The following is a 14,459-nucleotide window of genomic DNA, read 5'->3' as shown; positions in this document are numbered from 1 at the left end:
GTCATTCCCAGGTGGGCCGCCAGGGGAGGGTCCCGCTAGCGCGGCGGAGCGCCCCGGTCCGGGCCAGGAGGAAGGTCGCACCTGCCCGCCCCGCCCCAATGTCCGGGGCTGTCCCGAGCTGGCGTGGCGGTGCCCAGCGTCCGGAAGGACCCCCGAGCCATTGACCCTGGCTAGGGAGCCATTGACCCTGGCTAGGGAGGGAGCTACCGGGGGCCGCTGAGTCACTGCCGCCCGAGGGGACAGGGAGCGGCTTGGGAGTGTCCGGTGACCGCGGCCACTGCTGACGCAAGGAGACAAGGTGGGATGGGATCAGCCCGCATCCAGGGCGATGGAGGAGGGGAGGGCCAGGGCCTCCACCCAGCCCCACTGGGCCAGCTCGCCCCTGTGTCCCTGTACCTTCTGTTCAGGGGGCAGACAGCACCCAGGAGGGCCCCCAAACCAGGGCAGACCCTGAACCTGAGTGTGTGTTGAATACACAGCTCGTTCCCAGCAGGTTTAGCCCTCAGCTCCGTGCCTGTCTGCTCCCTGGGCACACTGGGTGACTTCAGCAGCTAAGCCGCCCAGGCAGATGGCAGTAGACGACCTATTCAGAGAGGAGAGGGAGGCTCAGAGAGGCTGAGGCTGGTTCCAGGTCGCACAGCAGGATTGGAGGGGGGCCCCTCCCCTGAGCCCCCTCCCCCACTACACACACCCTGCCGGCAGTGGCAGTGGGGAGGCCAGGTTGGGGACAGGGGTGTGAGCTCATTCCGCTCTTCCAGGGGTGGCCTGAGGGCTGTGAGCAGTGGGGCTAGGTTGTCTGGGGTTGGGCTAGCCCCAGGAAGGTGGGAGGGGCGCTGGCAGGGGTACAGCCACACCAGGGGCACGTGGGTGGGGAGCAGAGGGAGGCGAGTTGGGGTCAGTCATTCCCAGGGAAAGACAGGGGGCCACCCACCCCGCTGGGAAGGAGCAGGCCTGGGGCCAAGGCAGGGAGTTTCAGGATGAAAACATCCCCTGAGATTTTGCAGCCTCGATGGAATGGTTGTCATTTGGGTCCAGATCCAGCGTCCCTGGCTTTTTGTGTTTCTCCACAAACGCTTAGGCTTTTCCCTTTAGTGCAGCTGAGCCGAGATGCCTGGGAGGGCATGTGGTGGCGACTTCTCAGTCTTGGCCACTTCTAGGCTCTAGGCCCACAATATCCTTCAGTTCCTGGGAATTTTCTTGTGTTATTTCTTTCATAATTTCCCTCTTTCCTCTTTTCTGCTCGTTTGGGGATTTCTATTAATTGGCTGGTCATATCTTTTTGTTGAATCCTTTAATATTCTTTTTGTGTGTGTGTGTGTCTTTTTGCCTTTTTTTTTTGAGGGCCACACCATGGCATATGGGGGTTCCCAGGCTAGGGGTCGAATTGCAGCTCTAGCTACTGGCCTACACACAGCCACAGCAATGAGGGATCCGAGCCACATCTGCGACGGGCACCACGTCTCACAGCAACACCAGATCCTTAACCCACTGCACCACCAGGGAACTCCTCTTCATTTTTTTGACTGCCTTTTTTGACCTCTTCTGACCCTGCAGTGGAATTTAAAATTCTAGTACTTATAGTTTTAAACTTGTTGAGATTATTTCATACTTACTAAATTTACCATTTATCACACTTGCCTTGTTTTCTTTGTAACGTTTCCTTTTTTTTTTTTCTTTTTGGCTGCACCCATGGCTGCAGAAGTCCCTGGGCCAGGGATTGAACCTGCACCACAGCAGTGACAACGCCGGGTCCTTAACCAGCTGCGCCACCAGGGAACTCGACCTTTTTCATTTCTAAACTGTTTGTGAGTAGGTCTCAGACATCCTTGCCATTCAGTGTCTTCTTCTGAAGAACAGGGTCCTTGTTTTTCACAACCACAGTGACCACGTCAGGAATTTCGCATCAGGAGTTCCCGTTGTGGCTCAGTGGTTAATGAATCCGACTAGGAACCATGAGGTTGCAGGTTCGGTCCCTGGCTTTGCTCAGTGGGTGAAGGATCTGGCATGGCCGTGAGCTGTGGTGTAGGTCACAGATGCAGCTCGGATCCCGCGTTGCTGTGGCTCTGGCGTAGGCCGGTGGCTACAGCTCCGATTCGACCTCTAGCCTGGGAACCTCCATATGCCGTGGGAGCGGCCCTAGAAAAGGCAAAAAAGACAAAAAAAAAAAAAAGAACTTCACACCAGCCTGACCCTCTTCCTCTAATCTGCAGGCTAGAGTTCAATGACAATGCTTGTCCCGGTAAGGTTCTCCATGGCATTTTTTTCCTGACCTAATCCAGGATCTGGTATTGCATTCAGTTGTCCTCACCTATAACTTATTTAATCCCCAGGGTCTCTGTCCTGTTCCCTCTACTGGTTTTTTGGTTTTTTTTTTCTGTCTTTTTGCAACACCAGATCCTTAACTCACTGAGCAAGGCCAGGGATCGAACCCGCAACCTCATGGTTCCTAGTCAGGTTCATTTCCGCTATGCCACGACAGGAACTCCGGTTTTGTTTTGTTTTTATGGCCACGCCCGAGGCATGTGGACGTGCCCGGGCCAGGGGTTGAACGCGAGCCGCACCTGACACCTGTGCCGCAGCTGTGGCAAAGCGGGATCCTTTCACTCAACGCGCTGGGCCTGGGATCCAGCCCTTGCCTCTCCGGTGGCCCTAGCCACTGCCGTTGGATGTCTCATCCCCCGTGCCACAGTGGGGGGATTTTTACCAGAAGCAGAGCAGCCCTGATGCCTCGAGCTGAGCGGCACAGCCCTGGCCCCACGGGAGCCGTTTGCCAAAGGAGGGGGCCGTGTGCGCAGCCTGTCTGACCCTAGGACGAGGCCGTGGCCCACTTCTGTCTGGGCCCAGGAGGCAGAGATGGAACGTGGTCCTCTTTGGGCCCCGGGCAAGGTTTCTGGCACGAGTGGGTCCTGAGTCACTGCCTCTGATTGTCTGCCTCTTTCACGATGGGCGGAGCCTGGGCAGAGAGATTCAGCCGCTTGCTTGGGGGTCCACGTGTGTGTGTGTGTGTGTGTGTGCGTTTTCGTGTGAAGGAGGACACGGCCGGGCTGGGTGGAGGCTGCCCCGGTCACCTGCGGGGCTGTGGGCTCCCCCAGGATTTGCGCGCACAGCGCCGTCTGAGACGCACAGGAGTCCTCTCCCCGCTGCCCTGCCGAGGGGACCTGTCACCCTAAACCACCTGCAGGCCTGCAGTAAACCAACCGCGGCCCCCGCCGCCTGTGTAAGTGGAACTGCGGGGCAGCAGAGCGCTCTGCCATGAAAAAATCATGAGAACACCAAGCTGTGGGCCGGCCTCAGGGATAACGCAGGAGGCTGGACCCTGGGCGCCTGCCAAGCTGGACCCCGGGAGCAGGCGATGGGCCCAGGAGTGAGGAAATCAGGGCCTCACGCTGAGCCCAGCAGCCCCTGGCCCAGCAGGGGGGCCCTCATCTTGTGGGGCCACAGAACCCGGGGGGGGGGCAGGGGGCCTGCCAGGGTGGCCCGGCCCCAGGAGGGGCAGGGCATCTGGGTGTGGGGTGGGGAATGCCAGCCAGAGCAGCAGCCAGCAGGGCCTGGGGCTGAGGCGCAGGCTCTGGAAGGTGGGGCGGGGCGCGCTGGGGATCTGCTGTGAGGAGTGACCCCCAGAGGCTCGCTGCCCTGCGGGAAGGGGCTGCCTGGCATTGCTTAGCGCTGGACCCTGAGACCTGAGTCTGGGAAAGGTGCGACCCGTGGCGGTCCCTCAGCCGGGGTGGGGAGGGGCGCTGCCAGCCCCCATCCTGGGCCATTTCCCAGTTTCCAGGGCTCCAGGCCAGCTGAGGCGGGGAGGGCCCTTCCCCAGCCTGCACACACTCGGCGCCTGTGCCAGCTCATACCACCAGCATCAGCGTTGCCCGGGCACCAAGCCTGGTGCACGCGCCAGTCACCATGACAGCAGGCGGCATGCTGGCAGGAGCCCAGGCTGGGCTCTAGCATCTAGGGCCAGCTGTCTAGACGTGCATGGGTGGGGGTCTTTTCCTGTTAGCCCCAGAGAGGCCTGACTGGGTGGAGGGGGAGGACCTGCCCATCGCCCAGCACCCCAAGAAAGGAAGAGTTTCCTGAGAGCTCCAGGGCGATGCCAGGGGCCTAGGGGTCTTTAAGGCTCTCTCTGGTCCTGGCCCCAGCTGGATACAAAGAGGGGCAGGAGGCCGAGGATCGGCCCCAGCCTGGTGTGCCGGGGCATGGGGGGGTGGCTTCTGACAGCTGAGGCAACCCCCGCCTTCTGGGCCCAGCTGTGGCCAGAAGGGTCCAGCGGGCTGTGTTCACCTGCAGATGGCTGCTCCCTGAAGTAGGGGCCAAGGTGCAGCTCCCCTCAAGCAAACAGTGTGACGTCTCTGCCGTGGTGTGGTCCAGGAAGCTGGTGCCGGCCCAGGGCAGGGGGCACGTGCTTGGCACACGCCCCGCCCTGGGGAGAGAACTACACAAGGTTCAGAAGCGAGCCGGGGGTAGATGAGTGGGACTCCCAGAGTGGCCGAGACTTGGGATGTCCCAGAGGGCAGGCTGGACGGGGAATGGTGGGCACCTGTGGGGCTGTCGTGTGGACACGTCCTGGCAGGAGGCACGGCCACAGGGCTGCCCGGGGTCCTGTGACCCGGGTGCTCCCCATGGCCCAAGGGTGCTGCCAGCCCAGCCAGGCTCTCGGACAAGTGTCGGTACACCTGGGGTGTGATGCGCCTCGGAAGCAGCCCTTGGGTGTGCACAGCCTGACCGTCCTGCCACGAGGGGCGAGGGGCTCCGAGGCCCGCATCCAGAGCTGCGGCTCCAGGCTGGGGTGGCCCAGCAGGCGGCTGGGGCTCGCTCGGCCCGGTCCATCCTGTGCACTTGCGCCCACACACGGGGACCCCCACCGCAAACACTCACAGGCTTTCTTTTTTTCTTTCTAGGGCCGCACGTGCAGCACATGGAGGTTCCCAGGTTAGGGGTCGAATCGGAGCTGTAGCCGCCAGCCTACACCACAGCCACAGCACTGTGGGATCCCAACCGCATCTGTGACCTACACCGCGGCTCACAGCAATGCCGATCCTCAACCCACTGAGCGAGGCCAAGGATCAAACCCACATCTTCACAGACACAGGTTCTTAACCCACTGAGCCACAGGGGGAACACCCACAAGATTACTAAGTACCAGCTGGGTGCCAGAACCTTGTTGGGGATCCAGAAAGGACCCAGGACCCTACCAGGCGCCGGGCCTTGGATCCCAGGCGGTGTGCTGGGGGTGGGGCATCCACGTGAGCAACTCCTCTCAAGCAGGCCTATGCTGGAAGGCTTGCCTGTCCCCCAGGCGCCTGAAAAGCCACCCTGTGGCTCCCACCCCCAGGTGGTGCCAGGCAGCCCCACCCCATCGCCACCTGGGGCCGCAGGGCCCTGGAACTGAGAGGCCACAGGCACTTCTGGCTCTGCTGCTGAGAGGCTGCCTGGAGCCAGGCCCACTTAGCACCTGGCAGCACGTGATGCCCGTGAACGCCCTGCCAGCAGCACTCAGCCCTAATGAGGCCGTCATGCTGAATGGGGGTGTGCTGGCTCCTTTGCAGCCGGGCTGGGAGTGGGGTGCGGAGGAGTGACCAGTGCCCGTACCTGGGGTGGCCGGGGGCGCAGCTTCCCCTCGGGGCCCCCGTGCACATGGAAGCTGTGGTGTGGATCACAGCCCGGTTTCTGCCCCAAACCGGGCATTTCCCTGGCATCAAGGCCTGGGCCCTCGGTCCCCCAGGAACGTGGTGGGATTCTGCGTGGGTTTCATCTCTGGGGAGAGGGTGCAACCCCAGACTGTATCTCCCTACCGTGGGGCACCTGGCACACAGCCTTACTGGGCACACAGTGATGCCCCAAAAATGTGTGGGTCTCAGAGGGGGACGTCACCAGTCCACAGGCAGCGCCAAGACCGGCTCGCTCGCCGGCCCGCGGCGGGCACTGCTGTCATGGGGATTTGTGTGCAGGCTCGTCTCCCTGAAGTCCAGGGAACCCCCCCAAGCGAGGGGTTGGTTCGCTCTGCGGCGTCTGCACGTGCCTGCTGAGGTCCCTACCTAGGACCTGGAAAATGGAGGAGAGACTCCTGACCCTGTGCCCACTCTCTGACCGTGGCCTGTGTGCCCATGTGCCCACCCGGCCCCTAGGGCCCATGCAGGCCCAGCCCTAGGCCCTTCATTCTGTCGGACTCCCACCTGCCCCCAGAGGATGGAGGGGTGATGCCTGAAGCACCCAGGGCCCGTAAGCACGGGTGAGGCTGGAGACCATGGCTGGGAGTGCCCTGTGGCTCCCTGCCCTGGTCCCCAGGGAGGCCCGAGGGTCACACACTGTGATGGGAAGAGGACACCGTAGCTGGCCCGGGCCCAGGATGGGCAGCTCTGGTTTCACTACTTGGCTCTTGGCTGCTGAGGCAGGTGCAAGAGAGCCGGCCCACGGCAGGCAGGGCCAAGTGAGTGGGCCCACGGCAGCCCCCGAAGACACCCGCCTCGGGCTAGCGTAGGCAGGGGTGCACGGGGGTGGCCCCGGCGGCTGGGGTCAGAGGTCGTCGGCTCTGGCTTCTCCCAGCCTGCTGGCCTCACCCTTCTGCTGGGAAGGCTTTGCCCTCTGTGGTCCTGGGACCCAACCCGTGAAGACCCCAGAGTCAAGGCAGTTGCTGTGTGGCCATGAACGGCAGTTCAGGGGTTCCTAAGGCCACCCATCAGGGCCGGCGTCACCAGAGCTCACCCATAGAAGTCAGTGGCAACCTCGTGAACCTTGTGAGTTGCTCAGGGTACAGAGTTCAGCTCCCAGCCTGGCCCTCTGACCCTGGGTCCCACGGGCTGTCACCTCCTTGAGCTGCCAAGGCCGTGTGTGCTCCGTGCGGGTACTCCCGTGTCACCATCCTACTGTGCAGCCCATGAGGCGGGCCTCACGGTCTCCAACACACAGCTGCCACCTCAGCCCAAACTTGGGGCCTTTCCCCGGGCCCAGCACAGCCAGGTGGGCTGGCCAGTGTGAATTCGGCCAAGCAGCTGCCTTCCCACACCCGCCTTGGATCTGGGTGCCAGGATGGGGGTGCCCGGCCCGCTCACTGGCACCGACAGCCCTGCCTGCCACTTTCCCAGGCGTAAGCCACCCTTGGGCAGCACCGGCCCCGGGGCTGCTGGAGGCACGGTGCAGGATGCCGCCCCGGTGGGGGCCTTGCTGTGCTCCTGGCAGCAGGAATCAGAGAAGCAGTAACTGGATCTGGCGGCTGAGGGTGGAGGGCTGCGATCGGGTTGCGGCCACATGCGAGTTTTCCACCAGGCGGCTTTCTCTACCTCGGGAAAGGGCCGGGCTGGACCGCCAAGTCTGAGCAGCGGGTCCGGGGGCCCCGAGGTGGGGGGCGAGGTGGAGAGAGGCTGGGCGGTGCGGGGACCCGGCACCAGCCTGGGGCCGGGAGCTGCCAGCAAAGACAAGGCAGCAGTCCGCCCTGCGGTGGGTGGCGCTCTCCCAGCCCCCCAGGCCCCGGGCTCCGGCCCCTGGCCAGTCCGGTACTGGCTGGAGTCCAAGCTGGGGTAACGAAAGGCAGCCGCTCTTCCTAAGCCGGCCGGGCTCTGATCCGCCCTCCCGCCCGCCCTCTGCCACCCGCTGGCCATGTAAGAGCTGCCCGGGCCGGTGACCGCTGGTCAGAGGCAGCGTCCGAGCGGGCAGCCGGTCCATGACACCGGCCGGGCCGGGGGACCACGGGCCAACCCAGCCGACCCGGGCCTCTGGGGGCCCTCGGGGGCCGTGAGCGCCCAGAGAGAGCTTGCCGGCCCTTCTCGGGGACGTCAGCCGGTCCCCAGGATGCCCACCAACGGCCTGCACCAGGTGCTGAAGATCCAGTTTGGCCTCGTCAATGACACTGACCGCTACCTGACGGCTGAGAGCTTTGGCTTCACGGTCAACGCCTCGGCGCTCAGCCTCAAGAGGAAGCAGATGTGGGTGCTGGAGCCGGACCCGGGGCTTGGCACGGCCGTGCTGTTGCGCAGCAGCCACCTGGGCCGTTACCTGTCGGCCGAGGAGGACGGGCGTGTGGCCTGCGAGGTGGAGCAGCCGGGCCGCGACTGTCGCTTCCTGGTCCTGCCGCAGCCCGACGGGCGCTGGGTGCTGCAGTCCGAGCCGCACGGCCGCTTCTTCGGGGGCACCGAGGACCAGCTGTCCTGCTTCGCCACGGCCATCACCCCGGCCGAGCTGTGGACGGTGCACCTGGCCATCCACCCGCAGGCCCACCTGCGGAGCGTGAGCCGGCGGCGCTACGCGCACCTGTGCCCGCAGGAGGACGAGATCGCCGCGGACAGCAACACGCCGTGGGGCGTGGACGCGCTCTTCACGCTCATCTTCCAGAACCGGCGCTACTGCCTCAAGTCCTGCGACAGCCGCTACCTGCGCAGCGACGGCCGCCTCGTCTGGGAGCCCGAGGCCCGCGCCTGCTACACGCTGGAGTTCAAGGCGGGCAAGCTGGCCTTCAAGGACTGCGATGGCCGCTACCTGGCGCCCGTGGGGCCGGCGGGCACGCTCAGGGCCGGCCGAAACACGCGGCCCGGCAAGGACGAGCTCTTCGACCTGGAGGAGAGTCACCCGCAGGTGGTGCTGCTGGCCGCCAACCACCGCTACGTGTCTGTGCGGCAAGGTAACGAGGGTGCCCGGTGGGGGCTTCGCGCAGGGAGTGGCACCGTGGCTGGTGGCGGGGAACAGGGTGTGCTAGCACCCACTGAGGGTGGCTGGGTCGGGTCTCCCCCGAAGGCTGCTGGCTTCGGGGTCTCGGGGGAGGGGGCAGGCCTGGTTCTCGGGATGGCGGGAGGAGGTCTCGGCAGAGCCCTGGGCCTGCTGGACAGCTGCTGAATGGCAGGGAGGGCCGCATCCCGCCTGGAGCAAACCCAGGCCCAGGGCTAAGAGGGGCGGGGGCCGGGGGAGGCTCAGGCCCCGCCCCCCTTCTTTTCTGCCTCTGCACTTCTAAACTTTAACCAAAGCTGGGGAGGCGACCAAGGGCAGGGCAAGGAGCCAGGGGCGTGGAGTGTGGCACAGCAACCGCCCCCACCCCTCCACGTGCCTGACTTGGGGTGGGGGGGGGTGTCTTCCTCTGGCCCCAGTCCCTCCAGTTCAGGGGGATGCAAGGGGCCCCTCCATGCCTGGACTCCTTGGCGGGGAGACACTCTCCGCCCAGCAGATGTGGCAGGGCTCCCCCAAACCCTGGGCCATGGGTCACCTCCCTGATGCGACCGGTGGGCCGGTCTGCACAAGATCACCTGCCTGCTCGGGCTCCTGGCTCTGTGCATCCAGGAGTGGCCGGGCCACCCTGCCCCGGCTCACTGCCACCACCTGGTCCGGACAGCAGAGGCCCAGCCCTGAGCACCTCAAGTCTGGGCCTCAAGGCAGTGCAGACCCGGGACCAGCGTTCCACGCCCTCGGCCGAGCACTTGCGGTGTGTGGTGGGGTCCTGGGCTGTGGCAGAGGACAGAGAGCCCTGGGCCTCCCCGTCGCATGTCCCTCTGTCTAGCCACACCGCTTTCTGGCCTAGCCCAAGGCCCCCATGCTTGGTGTGTCGGTAACAGGTGGGCAGCAGCGTGACGAGCTTTCTCTGTGAGTCACAGGAGATGCTGGATACAAAGTATGTTCGGCTTGTGAGTGAGACTTGTGTGGTGGCAGTGGGGGCGGTGGTGACGCTGGGGGGGGGGCGGTGGGGGCGGGGGTGAGGGAGGGTAGCTGTATCGACCCTGGCTCATTCTCTGGACTACCCCCCCTCTGACCCCATCCCTGATGGGGGGAGCCTCCGCGAAGGACCAGGGCCGCCCCCTGCCCCATAGAGGCCAGAGAGCCCCATATCTGCCTCCCTGCTTTGCTTGTGATAAGCCCGGGGCATTTGGCCTGGCCCAGAGATGTTGGCATGTGGACTTAGTTACCCGTGATTCGAGGAAGCGGAACGTGGCATCTCCATGCTGGGGGATGGCAGGGGGCGGGGAACAAGGAGGTGGCGCCACCAGCTTCCGAGGCGCCTGGAGTGGCGGCTTTTGCAGAGTGGAGCAGTGGTGCCACCATCCCGGTCATTTTGCTGGCCAGGCAGCTCCCACACCCCTCTCCTTCCCCTTGGGCATCTGAGCATCTCGGTATCTCCTTCCACCTGCTGCCTCCAGCAGCCAGACCCTGCCTGTTTCTGCCGCGCCCGCTGCCGGCCTTCTCTGGTGCTGTGCGGGGGCCTGGTGGCCCAGCAGGCTGTGTTCCTTGCTGCGTGTACCAGAAAAATGGTCGCAAATTGGCTTAAGCCATAAGGACACTGATTATTTCGCATGAGAGGAAGTCTGGAGGCATGGGGTGGTAGGGTCCCCGTCGGGCACCATGGCCAGCTCAGGGACATCGCCAAGGTCCTCTGCTTTTCCTCTTTGGGGAACTGCTCTCCTGGGACAGCGGTGAGCTCAGGCTGGTGCCCTCATGGTCATAAGACGGCGGCCGCTGCTCCAGGCCTCCCATCCAGACAGGCAAAGTCCAAAGGAAAGAGGAACAGTGGCTCTTCTTGTGCCTTGTAGGAGTGAGGAAAGTTCTCCTGTGAGGCTCTCAGCCACCCCTTGTTGCTCACACACCCATCACTGGATCTGTCCCTCCTGGGACAGCTGGGGCTGCACTCCTTGCTGGCATGAAGCAGTGAGCCTCTCCCACCCCAAGGTCTGGGCCCCTGGGCAGCAATCCTGTCTGGCGGGGGTGTGAGGGGGCTGTGCCCGGGGCGCCACCAGGGCCGGCCTGGGAGATGGAGGCGGAGGAGTGTGGCCGCAGCCTAGGGCCCCTGGTCTCCTCCCCTAGAACCGGCAGGGGGGTCCCCTCACCTCTTCAGCTCTGCCTCAGTAAGGGCGACCCTGGCCAAGGCCAAGGCAGTCACAGGCCTTGGGTCCGCCCCTCCCTGAGGACCAGAGCCAGGAGGGCGAGGGCAGTTGTCCATTTTGTTACCACTGATCTTGGGCTCAGGGCAGCAGCACTGCTGATGGGTTGGTGGGCTTGGTGGTGAAAATGCTGGGCCTCGTGGTTCAGCTCTGAGCAGGGTCGTGTGCGAGAGGGGACACAGACCCCAGCCTGCGGGCTTTGGAGGGTACAGCCTCTGGTCTGGGTGGCCCTGCGCCTCAGGCCCTGATGGGGCTCTGCCCCACCCCCTCCTCCTCCCCCAGGGGAGCCCCTGGAGCCCAGCCTCAGGGGAGCCCCTGGAGCCCAGCCTCAGGGGAGCCCTGTCATCTGCCCCACGCTTGGAGTGGCCAGTTGCGGTGGAACAGGGATGTGGTTTATGGGGAGGTACTGGGGGCTCCACTGCCTGCTGCCGTCCACCTGGCCATAGATCCCCGTTCGTCTCTGCCCAGGAAGCCCAGGCAGAGCCCCAGGGAGCCTTGCCCTCCCTCAGGGCTCCTGGGAGGCCACACAACGTGAGTGGAGGGCTTGGGAGGTGATGGGGGGGGCGGTCCCTGCTCCCAGGCCCCCCGCTGTGTCCTGAGCCGCGTCTGGAGGAGGGCAGGGACCCCTGCGTCCACCCAGGGGCTTAGAGAGAGATAAAAATAGAGGCTGGTGAGTCCTTGTCGCCAGGGCAGGACAAGCAGCTTACCCCCGATTAGCAGAGCAAGGATTTGCAGGCACGGAAGGGCCTGGCTCCGGGGCGGTGCTGGGAGCTGGGCAAGCGCCTTAGGGAGCAGGGGCAGGGGCCCACACGGCCCTGGGGCAGAACCCCCGGAGACATGCCTTCCACGGCTTCCCACACCCAGGGGCTTCTAAGTGAGGCCCCGCTGCCTGCGGGGTTGCCCCAGGAGCAGGCCTCCCTCCCTGTCCCTCTGCTCCCTGCCCCGCCCAGGGTGAGGTGTGAGGGCCTTGCCGTCTCCTCCCGCCAGGGGTCAATGTCTCAGCCAACCAAGACGAAGAGCTGGATCATGAGACCTTCCTGATGCAAATCGACAAAGAGACAAAGAAGTGCACCTTCTATTCCAGCACCGGGGGCTACTGGACCCTGGTCACCCACGGGGGCATCCAGGCCACAGCCACGCAAGTGTGAGTCCCGCCCCCCAGCACCACACCTCCCCACCGTCACCAGCATCACCCCCCCCCCCAGCACCACCTCCAGCACCACGTCCTCCTCCGTCACCTCCGTCACCACCGCCAGCACCACCTCTGCCAGGGTCACTACCGCCTCCTCTGCCCCCACCGGCACCAGCAGCACCTCCATGACCGCCCCCTCTGCATTCCCAGCTCCTCCTCAACACGGGGACCCCTGTGACAGCCCGCCAGGGCAGAACGCCCCTGGGGAGAGAGGCAGCTCCTGATGGCGGTGCCTGGCCCTTCTCTGAGGGGGGTACTGGACTCGAGGCGGGTGGGGAGGCCGGACCCTGAGCCCCCACGCTCGGCCCTTCTGAGGGGTCCTGATCTGCTCGCTCTAGTTCTGCCAATGCCATGTTTGAGATGGAGTGGCGGGGCAGGCGCGTGGCTCTCAAGGCCAGTAACGGGCGCTACGTGTGCATGAAGAAGAACGGGCAGCTGGCAGCCATCAGCGATTTCGTGGGTGAGCACGACCCTCCGGCTCTGGGGGCCGGGGGCTGGGCCCTCTGCCTGGGAGCAGTGCCAGCTACAACCCTGTCTGCACCGAGCTGCCCACCCCCCCCCTTCCAGGGGGGGCCTGCCGCCTTAGTCCTACTTGCTGCTCCAGGTCCCTGCGCTTGTCCCTGCTGCGCTTCTGGGGATGCTGGCCAGTGGCTGCAGGACCCTGGCCAAAGTCACAAAGGCAGCTGGCAGTGGCAGCCGTCGGGGCCCGGAGCTCTTCTGAGGGAGCCCGCTTACGGGCCCTCGGCCCCCTCTCCCCCCAGGCGAGGACGAGGAGTTCATCCTCAAGCTCATCAACCGGCCCCTGCTTGTGCTGCGCGGCCTGGACGGCTTCGTCGGCCACCGCCGCGGCTCCAACCAGCTGGACACCAACCGCTCGGTCTACGACGTCTTCCACCTGAGCTTCAGCGACGGCGCCTACCAGATCCGAGGTGGGCCGCGCGGGGGGGCGGCGGCGGCGTGGCTGGGGCGGGGGCGAGGGGGCGCGAGCCGCCGGCCGACGCCCGCCCGGTGCCCCGCAGGCCGCGGCGGTGGGTTCTGGCACACCGGCAGCCACGGCAGCGTGTGCAGCGACGGCGAGCGCGCCGAGGACTTTCTGTTCGAGTTCCGCGAGCGCGGCCGCCTGGCCATCCGCGCCCGGAGCGGCAAGTACCTGCGCGGCGGCGCCTCGGGGCTGCTGCGCGCGGACGCGGACGCGCCGGCCGGGGTCGCGCTCTGGGAGTACTGAGCGCCGCCGCCCCCACCCCGTCCCCCATTAAACCGTGTCTGCGACGCCGCGGCTCGTGGGTCGGTGGCGCCGCTGGGGGCGGGGCGGGGCGCGCGCGCGCGCGGGGGCCGCCTCGCCGCCCTCCGCGGCCCCTCTGCCCTGGGGCTGGCGCGGTGGCCGCTGGCCCTCCATCCCTCATGCCCGGGAGATCCCAGGTCGGGGCTTGTCCAGCGGGAGGGCCCGGCCGATGGGCCGTCGCGCGCCCACGCCCCCCATTCTGGAAGCCAGGCCTAGGCGTCCACTTGCCGCGCCCTCCCAGCTCCCCGCGAAGCCCCAACCCAGCAGGACCGCGGTGGGGGTGGGGCAGCCGGGAGGGTCCCAGGCCCTGGCAGGTCGGGCGCTTGGAGGTCTCGGTCCCAGGGGCGGGGTCCTAGGGAAACCAGGGGCGCCTGATGGAGAGAGACTCCCACCCCTCCCACACAGAGCTGCTCCGCCCGCCGCTACCCAGCCCTGCCCAGCCTAGAAGAGGTGGATGGCAGGGACAAGGCCCATGGTCCCTAAGCCAGCTGGCAGCCCCAACTCCCCAGGTCCCGCCCAAGGAACCCCACCCAGGCCAGCGTTCTTGGATGGCTGGGTAACCCGGTCCACTGGAGGGGGTGGGGGCACACCCCTGGGACTGGCCTGGCCCTTGAGCGCTGGGGCGATGGAGGGCAGGGGGACAGACTGAGCAAGAGTCTAGAGCTGGGAGGAGGAGAAGAGCTCGGACACAGATGGCCTCACCGAGTCCTCCTCCAGGTCCGCGGCCCCTCCCCGCCCCGGGCAGCCCTCCAGTGGGAGGAGCTCTGGGAGAGGAAGGGGTGCAGGGGCAGGTTCAGGTTCGGGGAGAGACTGGGAGGACAGGAAGGGACCACGAGGCACCCTGGGGGTGGGGAAGACCAACTAGGACCCCTCCATGGGCCCCCTTGTCGGACCCTCCACCTGGCTCTCCTCCCCTCACCTTAGGGACCAAGAGGGTGACCAATGCCAGCCGCCTCCAACCAACCCTCCAAGTATCAGATGTAGGAGCCCTGGGCAGAGGGGAGGAGTCGCTGCCCTGAGCTGCTGTCTCCACTGCCCCCTGGTGGCATCTGGGATGGGAGGGCTGGGGCCCACCTACTAGGCACTTCCTTGTCTCCAGAGGGCGCTGTGGAGGCATCTTCTCTCTGCTGACCTCAGC

General features: G+C 65.5%; 1 protein-coding gene across 1 annotated transcript; it reads left to right on the top strand.

Annotated features, from left to right (window-relative positions):
- Positions 1–5,065: 5,065 nt before the first annotated feature.
- FSCN2 (fascin actin-bundling protein 2, retinal) lies at positions 5,066–13,315 on the top strand. The gene is made up of 5 exons (XM_047758061.1): positions 5,066–8,608; positions 11,835–11,991; positions 12,378–12,499; positions 12,801–12,968; positions 13,059–13,315. The coding sequence occupies exons 1-5, from the start codon at positions 7,783–7,785 to the stop codon at positions 13,262–13,264; spliced, it is 1,479 nt and encodes a 492-aa protein (XP_047614017.1). The 5' UTR covers positions 5,066–7,782; the 3' UTR covers positions 13,265–13,315.
- The last annotated feature ends 1,144 nt before the right edge of the window (positions 13,316–14,459 follow it).

Source organism: Phacochoerus africanus, chromosome 14, assembly GCF_016906955.1.
Source record: "Phacochoerus africanus isolate WHEZ1 chromosome 14, ROS_Pafr_v1, whole genome shotgun sequence".
NCBI classification, from domain to species: domain Eukaryota; kingdom Metazoa; phylum Chordata; class Mammalia; order Artiodactyla; family Suidae; genus Phacochoerus; species Phacochoerus africanus.
The sequence above is the reverse complement of the archived record's forward strand: the minus strand, read 5'-3'. Positions and strand labels throughout refer to the sequence as shown.

What these genes read in the sequence shown, in the direction of transcription:
- FSCN2 (XM_047758061.1), top strand. Translation starts at nt 7,783, where the DNA reads ATGCCCACCAACGGCCTGCACCAGGTGCTGAAGATCCAGTTTGGCCTC. An exon ending in AGCCATCAGCGATTTCGTGG is followed by an intron (nt 12,500 to 12,800) that starts GTGAGCACGACC and finishes CTCTCCCCCCAG; the next exon opens with GCGAGGACGAGGAGTTCATC. An exon ending in CGGCGCCTACCAGATCCGAG is followed by an intron (nt 12,969 to 13,058) that starts GTGGGCCGCGCG and finishes GGTGCCCCGCAG; the next exon opens with GCCGCGGCGGTGGGTTCTGG.